Genomic DNA, 16,803 nt, shown 5'->3' with positions numbered 1-16,803 from the left:
TTCGCCCATTTAGAACCGGCGTTCTATTATTATAAAATCGCTATTGTAATATAAATAAATATATAAATAAATATCAGTCTAAACCAGTCTCCCCTTTGCCTTCTACCGAAATGACGCCAAATGCGTCATTTGACGTGTTTGGCGTCATTCGAAATGACGTCAAATGACGCCAAACGCACTTCGGGTGTCTTCCCTGGCATAAATCGTTATGTTATCGTTATAACATCGGGTATGTGTAAATGCTACCCCGATAAATTGACCCAATCATACATTTTTAGCCCGATGTCACCCGAATCACCCCGACTTCCACATCGGTGGTCCATCGGCCATTAGCGGCCATTAGCGGGATGGTGTAAACGGGGCATTAGAGCCTTATTAGCTTACATTTAGAAACAAAGAAGTGTATCAGTCAGCAAGCTCCTACCACCCCATATATAGGTACACATATGTAAGGGATATAGAACGCCGGACATTATCGGGAAAATAAGCCCCGACAGGGCGAACCGGACACCGACGCGAAGCGGAGGTGTCTTGCTTCTATACATTATCCCGCTAATTACACGGCTACTTGCCAAAAACGAAAAAATAACTTCACACAGTGTGTCTTTTTGCAATTTATTTTTTACCATTCGTAGTGTTAGCGGAGAAATGGATCGCCACAGACGCTGACGTCGCTTAGCAACCGACTACGATGGAGTTGATAAGTTACCGGACTACTTGCGGAGTGTTACGAAAGACGTGAATCCGAGGCAAAACACCCACTTTCCTTGACAGCGGTCAATTATGATTAGCAACGGTCAATTATCTAAAATAATTGAGCGCAAAACGTTACGAAGGCCCATGCAAGTGAATGGAGCATTCTACAGGTGTACAGCCCCAGGTATTTCCTATCTCTCTGATTAGTGTGCCGTCCTCTGGCTCCGCCTGCTAGGTATGGGCGGTACACGCCCTCCACAACCTCTCCCCTGGGCCGTCCAGCCCGAGGGGTTGGGGACGGGTTGCCACACTCATCCACCGCTGGTTCACGCCCATGGGTGTCTCCGACCGCCCATAGGTATGCGTCTCGGCGGGACAGAGCGTCGGCGTTGGCATGTTCCCTGCCCGGCCTGTGGTCCACCTGGAACCTATAGTCCTGGAGTGCCAGGAACCACCTCGTCACCCGTGCGTTTGTGTCCTTTGCGCCGGCCATCCACTTCAGTGGTGCGTGGTCTGTCACCAGCGTGAACTCCCGGCCCAGGAGGTAGTATCTCAGTTTGTCTAGGGCCCATTTGATGGCCAGGGCCTCCTTCTCCACGGTGGAGTAGTTCCTCTCGTTGGGTAGGAGCTTCCGGCTGATGTATGTTACCGGGTGTTCTTCTCTCGCCCGAACCTGGGAGAGTACCGCTCCCAGCCCCACCTCGGAGTGGACTATAAGGGGTAGAGAGAAGTCAGGGGTTATTAGGATGGGCTCGGAGCAGAGGGCCCCTCTAAGGGATGCGAAGGCTCCCTCTGCTGCCTCCGTCCACTTCACCCGGTCAGGCAGGACCTTCCGGGTCAGATCGTTCAGGGGGCTAGCTAGAGTGGCGAAGCCGGGGATAAATCTCTGGTAGTATCCTACCAGGCCCAGGAATGATTTCACCTGTTTCTTAGTGGTGGGCCGGGGCCAGTCCCGGATGGCGGCGACTTTGCTCTCCTGCTGGACGTTCCCCCGTCCCACCTGGTATCCTAGGTACGACGTCTCCTTCAGCCCTAGGCGACACTTGGTGGGGTTGGCGGTGAGCCCGGCCCTCCTCAGTTCCGCCAGGACCGCCCTCAGCTGTCGGAGGTGTATATCCCAGCTTGCGCTGTGTATAATGATGTCGTCGACATAGGCGGCTGCATAGTCCCGATGAGGCTGAAGGATCTGGTCCATCATCCTCTGGAAAGTGGCCGGGGTGCCACTTTTCGAAAGGAAGGACCGTGTATTGATACAGCCCCCCCGGGGTCGCGAACGCCGTTTTCTCCCTAGCGGTCCTGGTGAGTGGCACCTGCCAGTACCTCTTTGTGAGGTCCAGGGTGGTGAGGTAGCGGGCCGGCCCGAGCCGCTCGATCATCTCATCTACCCTGGGCATGGGGTAGGCGTCAAAGTCTGACACCTCGTTGAGTTTCCGGAAGTCGTTACAGAATCGGAATGTGCCGTTGGGTTTGGGGACCAGGACGATGGGACTGGACCATGCACTGCGAGACTCCTCGATGACCCGGAGTCGGAGCATTCCAGCGACTTCCTCCCGGATGGCTTCTGGGACCCGGTAGGACGCGCACCGTGATGCCGGGCGCCGTCTTGATGTCGTGTTGGATTACTGTGGTTCTCCCAAGTAACTCGGAGAAGACTGGTGCTGAAGGATGACCTCTTCAAGATCCTGCTTCTGGGCAGGACTGAGATCTTCCCCCATGGGGACCGCTGGTATGTCGCGCCGGGCAGCCAGGGCGAGGGGAGCCGGTGCCGGCGTGGCCGGGTCAGACCTCCACTGCTTCAGCAGATTGACGTGGTTTAGCTGGGTGGGTTTTCGTCTCCCGGGCCGCTGCACCCGGTAGTTCCTAACCTGTTTGACGACCTCGTACGGGCCCTGCCACATTGCCAAGAATTTGCACTCCGCCGTCGGGATGAGTACCATGACCAGGTCTCCGGGCCGGAACAGGCGTAGCTGGGCCCCCCGGTTGTAAACCTGGGCCTGCTGGGCCTGCCGAAGGTGGTCCCGGACGATGGGCCAGACCTGGGCCATGCGGTCTCTCACCTGCTCCACATGGTCGACCAGAGTGCGATGGGGGGACGGTCGACTCTCCCACGCCTCCTCGGCGAGGTCGAGGAGCCCCCTTGGTCTTCTCCCGTACAACAGCTCGAAGGGAGAAAAAGGGCTTGGGGTACTTCACGGACTGCGAAGAGTACGTGGGGCAGGAGCTGGTCCCAGTTCTTCCCATCATGTTGGGAAGAACATGTTGACCTTCTTCAACATCTGTTTTAGCGTTTTGTTGAAGCGTTCTACCAGCCCGTCGGTCTGGGGATGGTACACCGAGGTCCGGAGCTGGGTGACCTGGAGGAGATTGAGCAGTTGTTTCATGACACGGGACATGAAGCAGGACCCCTGGTGGGTTAGTACTTCGCTGGCTATCCCCACCCTACTGAACAGCAGCATTAGCTCCTGGGCTACCGCCTTGGTGGTGGCGGAGCGGAGGGGAAGGGCTTCGGGGTACCTGGTGGCGTAATCCACGATTACTATAATATATCTATGTCCCCTGCTCGTCTTAGGGAGTGGGCCGACATTGTCCAGAGCTATACGGTCAAACGGGACTTCAATGATCGGCATGGGGATCAGGGGGTTTCGTACCGTGGGTCTTGGGGCCATACGTTGGCATTCAGGGCAGGACTGACAATACCGGACCACGTCTCCTTTCACCCCGGGCCAATAGAACCTAGCTAGAACCCCTTCCCTGGTTTTATCCATGCCTAAGTGGGCCCCTAGCAGTTGGGAGTGGGCCATGAACAGCACCTTACTAATGTAGAGCCGGGGCACTAGCAATTGTTCGATTACTTCCCCCTCCCTTTCTACGACCAGATATAGCAGGCCCCCCTTGGTGCTGAAGTGAGGGTGTGGTAGACAGGGTGTCGGGAAAAAATCCGAAAACTCAGCGAGATGGGAGCTCTCGGATCCTCCCTGCGGGCCGGTCTGCTCGGTTGCCGTCAGGGTGTCCGGCGTGTCCAAGGGTGGTCCCACCGACTCCACTTGATGGGATCCTCCCGTCGAGTGGGCTGGGGTGCCCGGCGGGGTGGGTCCGTCCCCCTCAGTCCCCCTCTGATGTCTCCGCTGGGGTTGCGGGGGCCAGTCGAGGCCCGTAAGCGGGTCTGACCACTCGCCTGGTCCGTCGTGGTGGGTCTCGCGGGGGTCGGGAACCCGGGACGGGGTTCAACAGACGGTTGAATATGGGGCAGTCCCTGCCGATGAGCAGGGGTACGGGCAGGTTGGGCACGATCCCGGCCCGTGTCACATACACCCCACGGGGGGTCCTCACGACCACGTGACACGTGTCGTAGGTGCGGGTGTCCCCGTGTACGCACGCGAGTGTCTCCCTCCTGACCAAATGTTTAGAAACGCTGTTTCAAATTTACATTTACATTTAAGGCATTTGGCAGACATATTTATCCAAAGCGACTTACAGCGGTTAATACACACATGCATACACCAACGCCAGAGTTAAATACGCAGGGCAACAGCCAGCTCGTCAGGAGCAGTCAGGGTGAGGTGACAACTTGAACCTCCAACCTCCAACCCGCCCTACCTCCTGAGATAAGCCGACCCGACCAAATGTTCATAATGCTAAAGCTCAAAGTTTTTCCATTCCCATTGGCTTCCTCCATGATGCCTCTGTCTAACATCCCCCACCACATTAGCTGACATGTTGGACTTCCTGATACTTTGTGATGCAGGGTCTCCCAGGGAGAGAGGGAGGGCCCCCTGGCCCCCCCGGCACCCCCGGGGCCCCGGGACAGATCCTCTACCAGCCGTCAAGTGACGTGAGTAACACATTGAGAGACCCTTAGACAGCGAGGAGCTGTTAGTTCAAATTGAACTTAACAAAGATTGGTCTGATCTCACTCTCACTCACTCCCTCCCTCAGCCACTCTCGCTCAATCACTCACTCACTCACTCACTCACTCACTCACTCACTCACTCACTCACTCACTCACTCACTCACTCACTCACTCACTCACTCACTCACTCACTCACTCACTCACTCACTCACTCACTCACTCACTCACCCTCACTCATTCACTCACCCACTCTCACTCATTCACTCACCTAAACTCTCTCTCTCTCAGTTCCTCACCCACCCTCACTCTCACTATCTCACTCACTCAACCACTCATTCAATCTCTCTCTGTCACCAACCCACACTCACTCATTCAATCATCTATTCTCTCTCCCTCACTCACAAAGTCCTAAATCCACTCACTCTCCAACTCACTGCTTACCTTACTTAACCATAAATCCACTCACTGACTCACTCAGTAATTGAATGTTAACTTGCATGTTGCCACCTGCTCACTAACTGGCCTAACTTTCTCCCGCCATAGTATAACGACATATTTTGGAACGAAGATGATGAGGTGAGCGAGCACACACTCGGTGGTCCTATCATGTTTTAAAGACTGGTTGGGCTGGCCAAGTGTTTGGCAGTTCAAGCATATTTTAATATCTATCTCACTTTTTATGCACCGGTACTATACATTCAAATCATGGAGAATCAGAATCAGAATCACTTTGTTCTGTAGGCATCTGTTCTTGAATAATGAGGATTTGTTAGATGTTTCACTAATAGTTTTTAATGTTCTTCTTGAATGATGAGGACTTATGAGATTTTTCCTAACAGTTCATGTGTTCCTCTTGTTTAGGGAGGAGCTAGTTACCCAGGGCGACCAGGATTCCCGGTACGTGTCGCCATCTCCGCCAGTCAGAGAACAATCAGAACAACAATTTTTTGCATTTTTACAGCATGTGATGTTTTTCACTTCAGGGGCCGATCGGACCCAAGGGAGACCCCGGACAGCCAGGGATCCCAGGAGAGGCGGCCAAGGTAGGCTCCCGACCTACTGTGTTTCTGAGCAGGGATGATCACGTTCTATAGCTTCAGCTTTGTTTGTTTTTTATTATTTGTTTTTTTGAGGATATTAGAAGTGCACTTTGTCCTTGGTGAAAAGGCTCGCTAAGCTAGCTGTGAATAAACCTGTTTGCAGATCAGTTTTAGTTCTCGCCTACATTTCTAAGATTTCATGATGTGTGAACCTCTTTTGAGTTCTTTATTATCTCCTTTTACTTTCTAATTCACATGCATTTGTTCAAAACATTACTCTGTCTGAGTGAACTCATTATCACGTATAAATAAATAACTAAGCATACTAAAAAAGTCGAACATATGATGATATGATGCATCACATATCTGCCTTTAATCACTGAGCCACTATGATGGCATCTGTGATGAGGGATATAGAACAGAGTGAGTGATGTGTATGTTCTGTTGTCCAGGGAGACAAGGGAGAGCCAGGGATCATCAGAGATCGGGACGGGAACGCCATCTACCTGGGAGGGCTGTCTGGAGCCCCGGTACGTGTCTGTGTGCTTCAATGACAGACTGGCTCTTCTTTTGTCATCCATCACTTTAAAGCTCTATTAAGCTCTATCACCATAAATATTGAATATGAATCACGGAAATATTTAAAAAGATATGAATGATGTGGATGAATTAATAATACTATTGAATTTGTTTCCTTAGGGGGTTCCGGGACACCCTGGCCCTGTGGGACCACCAGTGAGTATAACGCAATCTTAAACACTGTTTAGAAAAATCTGTGTGCACATTCATCTACAGTGGAGTGCTTCAAACAGAGAATACTTACATGTTTCTTCCCTCCAAGGGTTCGTATGGTCCTTCTGGTCCAAAGGGGGACATCGGGTTTCCTGGCAGACCGGTCAGTTGGGTCCTGTTCATCCTCCTCATCCTCTTCCTCCTTTGTATCCGTCTGTTCTGTAAAACCCAGATAATCAACATGTTCAGAGGCTTTAAAGACAACGTGGATGCGGTTGATACAGAGAATATGTAGACATTTTTTAGAAAATGGCAGAAATAACCACAGCATGTCGTTCATTGGTACTTATGTGGACTGGTTAGAGCTGACAGTATCATCTTGTTGAGGCAGGCTGGCCCACAGACCTTTGGGGTCTAGTAGCCCACGTCCTGCAGCGCAGCATACAGTAGCTTAGGAGCAAGAAGCAGCGAAAAACAGATATCCAAATGTGTACAAGAAAATATATGTATACATCAGAAACAAATTATAATTTAACAGCAGCAGAGAAAACTAAATATTACCTTAACTGTCACTGAAATGAATACTGATACTTTCACAGTTCTCTAGTGTTATTGTCTGATTGTTGGTGTTGTCTTCAATCAAGGTGCGTTTGTTTTATTGCAGGGTCGACCTGGACTCAATGGAGCCAAAGGACCGAAGGGCGACTCTGCGTCTAGTGCTGGCTCAGGATACCCGGTCAGAACCCCGGAACCCTAAAATCGGAGCTTTACACGGCTCACAATACAGCCTGGAAATCAATTAGGATTTAGTCAATTAGCGAATTGGATGCATAATTATCTTCCTTAATTAAGGCATTGCTTAATTGTCCTTAAGTCGTTTTTTTACAGCTCAACCCTGAACACATAAATGTGCAGATGTAGGCTGCTTTAGCGTTAGCAAAGCTCTTAGCTAGTTTTCCATGCAAAGTGTTTAATTTTGACGATAACTAACCAGCGTCTGATCACTTTAATCAATGATACCCGTTCTGTTTGTCTAGGGCCCCCCAGGGCCACCGGGGCCCCCTGGTCAACCGGGAGGCAGCGGCTCCCCGGCCAGATTCAGTGTGAGTATCATTAAGAGAGGACCTAACCGAAGGACACATGGAGCCGAGTGTGCAGAGCACAGACTAAAGAATCAACGAGGAACGCATCAATACATGAGGGTTGCATTCTAATAACTAAATAACCCTCAGATAAATTACCTGTCTTGTCGTTACAGGGTTATGACGACTCCTCAAGATATCATTACGGTAATACCCTTTTTAAATGTTTTTATTTTGTACAATAATCGTTCTTTCTTCCGTTATTTGACCTAATACAAGTTCTTTAATAGCTAGTGGGCAGCATTTTATTTTATATCTGTTTATCTTAAGCACAAGTTCTCCATTTAATGTAAACCTTCTAATAACAGTCATGTTTTTGATGTGGGATTTGACTTATTTTGACATCACAACATTATCATCATTATCTTCATTGCACGAGACTAGAGACACTTGTATGTAAACGTGTCTTGTTTTCCCCACAGCTGCAAAGGGAGACAAGGGTGATAGTGGGATCCCTGGAATCACTGGAGTGCCAGGTAAAGCCCTGCCCTCGGCTCAAATTCAGCACTCACATACACCTTTTACTTCAATTTGACCAGTTAGTCATATAGTCAGTGATTTGGACACATGTCTGAGCAGCAAGGCTGCTCAGACATCTGGGTGTTATGGGTGAGGCATCTGGGTGTTTGGGGTGAGGCATCTGGGTGTAAGGGGTGAGGCATCTGGGCACCTCTTGTATAGGGGCCCAGGACTTGGTGCAACGGCCCTGGTCACACACATACTGTCCCGCATCTGTAATAGAAAGCATACCAGAACAATATCTGGGTTGCACCTAAAGGAGTGGAGCCTAGTGGCATTCAAATCATATTGATCAGGGCACAGGTGTTGATCAGGGGTTATTTACAAAAAAGTGTTATGGTCAAACCATTTTGTGGAGTTTCAGCATGTTGTGGATTTGGATACAGGTAAGGGGCTGTCCAGATTCTGGATGTATTACAAATATTTTTGGTGAAACAATGATCTAAAAATGAGCTTTCTGTTCCAGGTTTAACCTCCGACTTTGACATCTACACCTTCAAGGTCAGCCTCAAATCCCTTATTCAAAAAGAGGCTCATAAAAACGATTCTGGTTTGAATTTAAGTGTTTACACTAAGGCCCCGTCCACACGAAGCCGAAACAGGCGAAACCGTTACGGTTTCGATCTAACCGGTTTTGCAGTATCTCCGTAAAGACGGAGTCAAGCGAAACCGGGTAGATCTGTAGAAACGCTGTAGTACACATTCCAGGCCCATAAGGGGCGCTGCTTCTGCTACAGAAATCCTTGTTGTTGTGAGTTCTGAGACTCCGCGGGCTTAACAGTCATTGGCTAGAGGGTCGAGGGGTGGGGCGATGACGTCATGGTTTACGGTTTCAGTCGGTTTCAGGCGTCCACACGAATCCAAAACGAAACCGGGTAGATTTGAAACCACCTCCGAGGGTGGTTTCAGAAGTTTGCGGTTTCGGTCAGCGGATTCGCCGGCTTCGTGTGGACGGAAGGCCGAACCGTACAAGACCTTTGTGGTTTCGCCATGAAATCGGCTTTGTGTGGACGGGGCCTAAATGATGAGCAACAAGTGATATAAATGGCTGGAGGGGACTAAAACCTACAACAATTCATCATTATCATATTCTTTTAAATAAATAGAATCATTCGATAGATATCCCTCCGCAACAGCATCAAATGAAGACTTATTACTACCAAGATGACGATAATATTATAATTTTAAATGAAAATGGGCCTTATCTCAGTCGTTCGTTATACGCACAGCAATCTAAGTCATTTCTGAAAGGTATACATTCTAATTTCTACATCCTGCCAAACCTTTCCTACTTCCTGTCTCCTGGCAGAACGAGATGAAGGGCGAGCGCGGCAGCGAGGGAGTGAAGGGGGCGAAGGGCGAGCCCGGCGGAAGGCACTTCGACCCGCGTTACGGCACCGCTGGAGGGGCCCCGGGACCACCGGTACGCCCCGACAGCACCCATACTGTGATACATCACCCATTCATCAGTCAACATTACCAAGGGGATCATTGATACAAAACGGATACTTTAACCTTACTTGTAATGTTCCATTAGATATTACCGATACTTTACCGACACATTCACAATACTTACGATACATCACCAATACTGTAACAATACTTTAACCATACTCGATGTGGCAGGGAGTGATTCTCCCAGCATGCGTATGAACACTTTATGTTAACACTTGTATTCCTATGAAGGGTGAATCTGTAGTGGGGCCGCCGGGGCCCCAGGGCCCGCCCGGTGCCCCGGGAAGAGGTTACGAAGGGCGACAAGGGACCCCAGGGCCCCCAGGAGCCCCTGGACCCCCTGGTGCATCCCTCCCTGGAGCGTACAGGGGGTCTCAGAGTGAGTTAACACCACCGGGGGTCTGCTGGGAGGATGGGTTAAGGGGGTGTCCTTGTCCTTACAATCCAATGTGACTTGGTTGTGATCAGGTGTTTCGGCAAACATCTATACGTATTAAGAAAATATACAATATTTAAAAACTTCCAACAATTAAAGATAATGTCACGATAAAATAAGAAAAGTATCGTGAATTACACGAGAGCACAAAATCTATCCACCGTTGCGTGCGTGGGTTCGGATCCCATCCTCATCGCGAATATGAGGATAACTTAAGGTAACCGATGACACACAACGCAGGTCGAGACGTTGATATCCATTTTTACTCTGATTTACTAGCACCAGCACAATGTTACAAGTTACACTTCACAGGCGCTGTAGAGCGCTCCCTAAGGCATGGGAATAACAATGCATAACAATATCCATTGCATACATAACGATAACCCTAGTCACATGTTGGGATATTGTTAGTATTCATTCATCAGTCATGTGTTTAAAGGACATGTGGAGAAGTACAAATCCGTGTAGCAGTGGTACCTGTCCCAGTTTACTATTCACCATCATTCACTACATTCCCATCCACTGTCTGATGTTTGGCTCTTCTTGACATTTGACCCCTCAGCGATCAGTATTCCAGGACCCCCGGGGCCCCCCGGAACGCCCGGAACACCCGGTCTCTCCTCAGGGGTGAGTTACGCGTGAAGCCATCTTCCTGTTCAACCGACGCCACATTTAAATCAGGGTAAAATGAATCACAAAGCAGGTGGACGTTAGGCTCCCTGCTCCAGGTTGCAGTCACGTAGCTTGCGGACATTGAGGATCAAACCTGTCTGTCCATTTGGAAATACAGACTTCTGATTCTTCTCCCTGATCAGAAATGTTGAGTTTCCATGAGCTCTTCAAAACGTAACGTGACGTGGAAATTCGTAACTTGACCCAACTAATTAATAATGTCAACATATTTTGACATTTGTCATGATATTCTTTAGGAATCGAATAGATTGCATTGCGTTCACTGTCTGTAATTTGCTTTGAAAAATTCCCGGACATTCCCGGAAAGACCTGACCACTTGGATCTGTGTGTATGCGTACGCACCTGCCTATGTGTGTGTACACGCCTGTGTGTGTGTGTGCGTGTGTACTCGCCTGTGTGTGGTTTCGTGGTTGTGTGCGTGTGTGTGTGTGCATACGCCCATTTGTGTGTGTGTGTGCACGTACGCCCCTGTGTGTGTGTGTGTGTGTGTGTGTGTGTGTGTGTGTGTGTGTGTGTGTGTGTGTGTGTGTGTGTGTGTGTGTGTGTGTGTGTGTGTGTGTGTGCGTACACCCCTGTGTGTGTGTGTGTGTGCGCACGTACGCCCCTGTGTGTGTGTGTGTGTGTGTGTCTGTTTGTGTGTATGTGTGTTGTACGGCCCTGTGTGTGTGTGTGTGTGTGTGTGTGTGTGTGTGTGTGTGTGTGTGTGTGTGTGTGTGTGTGTGTGTGTGTGTGTGTGTGTGTGCGTGCAGGTGATGGTGCTGCGCTCCTTCGACACCATGCGGTCCACGGCCAGGCGGCAGGCGGAGGGCACCCTGGTCTACCTGCTGGACCAGACAGACCTCTACCTGAGGGTCCATGACGGGGTCCGACAAGTCCAGGTACCGGAGCCCCCCCTATCTGACCTGAACACTGACTGACAGCAAACGCACTAATGATGGACAAATATGGAATACGGGAAAGATATTTCAAATCTGTTTACATTATAGTTGAACTGTGTTTGTCTGTTTTCTGTAGCTTGGGGGTTACATCGCTCTGCCCAACGACGACGTGAGTCCCTGTCTTTGCTTTTTAGTTGCCTGCTGTAAGATGTATTAAAGCTACAGTAGCCAATTTATTTTAATAGCATTTTTTGTTGTAATTGTATAAATTCTCTGTACATCTCCACAGTATTCAATAAATCAAATGCTCTTAACAAAGAAAAACCCTTCCTGTGAAAACCTCTTCCAACCATAATTTCAAAGTCCTATTAAGTAAATGTTAACCACCGTTCTCTGGTCTTAATCCTGGCTATATTTATAAAGAATTAAGGTCTGCAACGTCAACCGTTTCTGCTAAATAATCCCAGTAATTCAAACCAGTGCCGTCAATGGTCCAGGATTTTTGTCCTCCAAACCTGACCAATGATGTCAAGGGTTTCTGGGATTTTTCGGCGAAGCCCGCCTTTCAAGGATTTTTCCGCGGAAACGGTGTTGATGCTGCTGACAGTGATGATTCAATTCCACAACACACACGTGAAGCAGTACACTCTTTAAGTAAACAAATAGCCAAGCCTTCCGTTGCCCTTTAAAGATATTTTTAAATCCCCAAATAAATCAATGTGACCCTACCGTCTGCACCTCCTTATCTCCAGGGCAACGAGGTGGCTGCGGTGGAGCCTCCACCGGTGGTCCACTACACTCCAGACCACCGTCACGGGGGCACTGGGACGACCGACGACCAGCAGAGACCCCCGGAGACTCAGCCCGAGTCTCGCTACCCCAGCCCACCGGAGCAGCATCCCGACCACCAAAACCCCCATCAACCGGACCACAGGCAGCACCTGCAGCCGGAGCCTGAGTATCCCCCTCAACCAGACCACCGCCACCCCCCTAAACCGGACTACCACCGTCCCCACCACCCCGATTACAGGCATCCATCGCAACCTGACCCCAATCACCCTGATCACAGGCACCCATCACAACCTGACCCCCATCACCCTGATCACAGGCACCCATCTCAACCCGAGGGCCACCACCCCGATAACAGGCACCCATCTCAGCCTGAGGGCCACCACCCCGATCACAGACACCCATCTCAACCCGAGGGCCACCACCCCGATCACAGGCACCCATCTCAACCCGAGGGCCACCACCCCGATTCCAGGCAGCCATCAAAACCTGACCCCCATCACACTGATCACAGGCACCCATCTCTACCCGAGGGCTACCACCCCGATCACAGGCACCCATCTCAACCCGTGGGCCACCACCCCGATAACAGGCACCCATCTCTACCCGAGGGCCACCACCCCGATCACAGGCACCCATCTCAGCCTGAGGGCCACCACCCCGATCACAGGCACCCATCACAACCAGAGGGCCACCACCTGTCCCACCCAGACCCTCGTTACCCATCTCAGCCGGACCCGCGGTACCCGGCCCCCACAGACCCGCGCTACCCGAGCTTCTCCGACCGGCTCAATGCGCCTGACAGTCGGGTTGCTCTCCACCCTGCTCAGGAGCGCCCTGTGTACCCGGACGGGCGGTCCCCAGACGGGCGGTCCCCAGACGGGCGGTCCCCAGACGGGCGGGCCCCAGATGGGCGGTCCCCGGACGGGCGGTTCCTGGTCACCCCGCAGAGAAGGCCCAGCTCCCTGGAACCCTTTGTTCCCAAACACCACCACACCTCTAGTCCCGGGGTGAGAGAGGAGCAGAGGGTTCAGACAGCCTGGGGTGGAGAGGGGACGCTTTCTGTTCTGCTGATCTGTTGACAGCAAGGATTAGGTTTGAAGACATCCGGGCTAGTTAACGTCAGCATAGTATTTTTGTGTACTATAAAGGTAGTATACTAAGTACTACATAAGGAGTAACTTTTCAAAGTAAAGTACAAAGTAGTAACCGTTTTTAATGATGCAGCCCCGATTTAAAATATCGATATATAACGTATTTTGAAGAACCGTATTCTAGTCCTAGGATTCTGATAAATTGTATTATGCCGTAATGAACAGCCTCTAAACAGTGATCACGATAATACGCATAATGAAACTGTAAACCCGTAATTTAGGTTACGTAAGAAGACGATCAGAGCCGTAACGTCTTCCCCTCATGCACACAGCTTCACCTGATCGCCCTGAACAGCCCTCAGACGGGCGCCATGCGCGGCATCCGCGGGGCCGACTACCAGTGCTTCACCCAGGCCCGGGCCATTGGCATGAAGGGCACCTTTAGGGCCTTCCTCTCCTCCAAGCTCCAGGACCTGAACAGCATCGTCCGCAGGACCGACCGGGGCCGCCTGCCCATCGTCAACCTCAAGGTAGGTGCACCTAAGGGCTCCGTTGTGGGTCCCCTTTCGTTTCCCAGGAAAAGTATGAAGGTATTATTATAGCAAAAGTCTTTAGCATGCATAAACTAAAGTCACAAATGTGTAACAGTAAATCTGAAGTTGTCAATATTTGTTTTGCATGTGTACACTAAAGTCACAAATGTGTAACAGAAAATTTGAAGTCGTAAATATTTTTTCTACCAGTGTAAACACAAAATAGGGGCTACAAGTTCACAAGTCCTTTGTTACAGGTGCACAAATCCTATTCTGTGCATCACAACTTCAAAGAGTCATGCACTTGACACTTTTGCTACAATCTTTCCAGCGCAGTTGGTGCAAAACACATTCACACATACGTGTTTCATAATCTGAGAACATGCACAAAAATGTTGTATTCGTAAACCCAAATGTCAACCAATACATCAGAAGTTGCACATCTGTGAAATATTTCCTCAGAAATGAAATTATATAGATTGCTATGTTCAATGAGCATTTTAATGAGCGAGCACAAGTCCATCGATACAACTGCTCGAATCTGCTGCTACGAGTCTCAAAAATATTTACGACTTCAAATTTGCTGTTGCTACATTAATACCTTCATAGAAAAGGTTATGAACCATAACTGAAGCACGTGAACTGATGGTGTCTTTCCTGCTACAGGATGAGGTTCTGTTCGACAGCTGGGACGCGGTCTTCAACAAGGGCAAGATGAAAGACGCGACAATATACTCCTTCGATGGCATGGACATCTTGACCAACGCAGCCTGGTCAGTGGTTCACGATGCAACCCTGCAGTCACTTCTGTCTTTGTCATAATGGATCATACTTTATCTTAAATACATTCATGCAACTAAAGGGGCACTTTTTTTAATGGTCTTGCATCATTCCATAATTTTCCCCTGAGAGGGGAGAAATCCGTATCTACCTCTAATGGTGTGTTGAATCCTCCTGAAACCTCGGACACCAGCATACCAAGTTGAACCTTTGACGTAATTTCCGGTCTCAGAGAATTTATAGCGTTCCCGTTCGACTTTGTGATTGCGTCATGAAATTGGCTAGTCGATGCAATGCATAAATTGGTGATCGGAATAAAGTAGCAATGTAATCAAGTGTGTAGGAGCATTTAAAAATCGACATTAAAATGACCAACGTGGTACAAATACAAAGAAAAATCTATATTAACGGGGTCCGAGCAAAATGAAAAGTCAAGAACACACTAATGGAAGATATGTAATTATGACATATAATTATGAAGGAAAGATGTTGATGTTCCCCTTAATGCCATACTGTGCGTCCTGAAATGTAGCCTCATTCACGTGGTGAAAATGTCTATTGCTAAGCACACAACATCCAGAAAACTCCAAGCAAACATTTCTCAAATGAATTAAGGGCATTCTTAAAAGCAAATAGCTGAAAAATCTTTTAAATTCTAGGGAAATTAAACATTTGTAGTCAAGAACACTAACTGAAGAAATATTAATATGACAGAGTTCATTTTGAAGGAAAAATGGTTAACGAAGAAGTTCCCCTTAATGCTTGGTAAATGACAGAATGTCATGTTCAGCTTGTTCCTAATACTCTAATCGGGATTCCAACACTCAACCTAAGGATCACCAGTAGAATGCATTATCCCATTGAGCCACTGACATTACTGAACATAAAGCCTCATTCACATGGTGAAAATGTCTATTGATAAGCACACATCAAGACAACTCCAAGCACACATTTCACAAGAGAATTAAAGGCTTTCTTAAAAGAGTACAGATATGAAAATTTGCACTGTTAATAGTATCCACCTAATGATAGGTATGATAGATATGGTAGTTATACAATAACAAAATGGTCACATAGGCAAAATGGGTTGAGACTGGATGTTTGGCTTTTCTATGAAATTGTGGAAAAGTAAAAAAATGTACAGCAGAAGACCAGGGTGAAAAAGGTGCATCAGATTTTAGAGATTAATATGATGAAAGAATTTTGAGTCCAGGTCAATCTCGTAAGGAGAAATAAGGCTAGTTCATATTTTTTTTAAATAGCACAACCTTTGGGTGCAGTACCACAATTTGGGTTTGTTAGTAGTTGGGGTTATTGGTATTTTTATACAATAACAAAATGGTCATATAAGAAAAATTGGCTAACTGCTGGCCACTATTTCTCAAATGCAACTAAGTAAAACAAATTCTGTCCGATGATTTTTGTGAGGCTTGGTCTAAAGAATTTATGTGGCGATTTAGGTGAATTTTTTATTATTTTTGTAGCCTGTGAAACGTTTTATCATGTTTAGCTTTAATATGAAATTGTGGGAAAAGTAGAATTTTGAGTCCAGGTAAATCTGGTGAGGAGAAATATGACTAATTCATGATTTTTTACAATAGCGCCACCTTTGGGTGCAGCACCACCAAATGTGGGTTTATGGTTAGAGGGGGTTATTGGTAACCATACCTGAAAATGTCAAGAGTTTTCGACTTACGGTATAGGCTGCAGCGTCATCACTGCTCTCGGTCTACTCTCAGAATTCCGAGAGATGAAGACAAAAAGGGGGTGTGCCTCCAAGAAATGCCTCAAGAAAGTTGGGAGATTTCCGACTACCGACTCGGAACAATCCATTAGGGGTGTATGGTATCAACGGTATAGAGAATACCCCGGTGTAAATTTGCACTACGGAATGGATTTTGACTTTACTGTGTGACCGGTGTGACCGGTAGATGGCACAAGTGCAAAGAAGCAATGATGTAGTAGGCTCCCAGAGAAGGCTGTCGTTTATTCATAATATCATCCGGCGCACACAGCTTTTGGCCGTGTTCTGTAAGATATTCTAGAATACTCCGGGAGCTCCGGCGGGAGACCTGGAGCTCTATATCTAAATTCTATACTATTATATATAGACATCTATAATAATATTATACATAATATCACGGTTAAAAGCTGTGTCAAACGAC

At 48.4% G+C, this 16,803-nt stretch overlaps 1 protein-coding gene across 7 annotated transcripts in view; it reads left to right on the top strand.

The window, feature by feature from the left end:
• LOC132456368 (collagen alpha-1(XVIII) chain-like) overlaps positions 1–16,803 on the top strand; it is a 108,413-nt gene that overhangs the window by 87,430 nt on the left and 4,180 nt on the right. For 6 of the 7 annotated variants that reach the window (XM_060050711.1, XM_060050705.1, XM_060050707.1 and 3 more), the window contains 20 exons: positions 4,442–4,528; positions 5,090–5,122; positions 5,408–5,443; positions 5,530–5,589; positions 6,039–6,116; positions 6,286–6,321; positions 6,428–6,481; positions 6,983–7,054; positions 7,356–7,421; positions 7,577–7,607; positions 7,883–7,936; positions 8,446–8,480; positions 9,289–9,402; positions 9,666–9,813; positions 10,433–10,497; positions 11,314–11,442; positions 11,579–11,611; positions 12,195–13,241; positions 13,658–13,855; positions 14,525–14,631. In XM_060050711.1, the coding sequence (XP_059906694.1) occupies positions 4,442–4,528; positions 5,090–5,122; positions 5,408–5,443; positions 5,530–5,589; positions 6,039–6,116; positions 6,286–6,321; positions 6,428–6,481; positions 6,983–7,054; positions 7,356–7,421; positions 7,577–7,607; positions 7,883–7,936; positions 8,446–8,480; positions 9,289–9,402; positions 9,666–9,813; positions 10,433–10,497; positions 11,314–11,442; positions 11,579–11,611; positions 12,195–13,241; positions 13,658–13,855; positions 14,525–14,631 (2,483 nt within the window). The remainder of the gene's footprint in view (positions 1–4,441; positions 4,529–5,089; positions 5,123–5,407; positions 5,444–5,529; positions 5,590–6,038; positions 6,117–6,285; positions 6,322–6,427; positions 6,482–6,982; positions 7,055–7,355; positions 7,422–7,576; positions 7,608–7,882; positions 7,937–8,445; positions 8,481–9,288; positions 9,403–9,665; positions 9,814–10,432; positions 10,498–11,313; positions 11,443–11,578; positions 11,612–12,194; positions 13,242–13,657; positions 13,856–14,524; positions 14,632–16,803) is intronic. The other variant, XM_060050706.1, reaches the window with a different exon arrangement.

The sequence above is a fragment of the Gadus macrocephalus genome, chromosome 4, assembly GCF_031168955.1.
Source record: "Gadus macrocephalus chromosome 4, ASM3116895v1".
Taxonomy (NCBI): domain Eukaryota; kingdom Metazoa; phylum Chordata; class Actinopteri; order Gadiformes; family Gadidae; genus Gadus; species Gadus macrocephalus.
The sequence above is the reverse complement of the archived record's forward strand: the minus strand, read 5'-3'. Positions and strand labels throughout refer to the sequence as shown.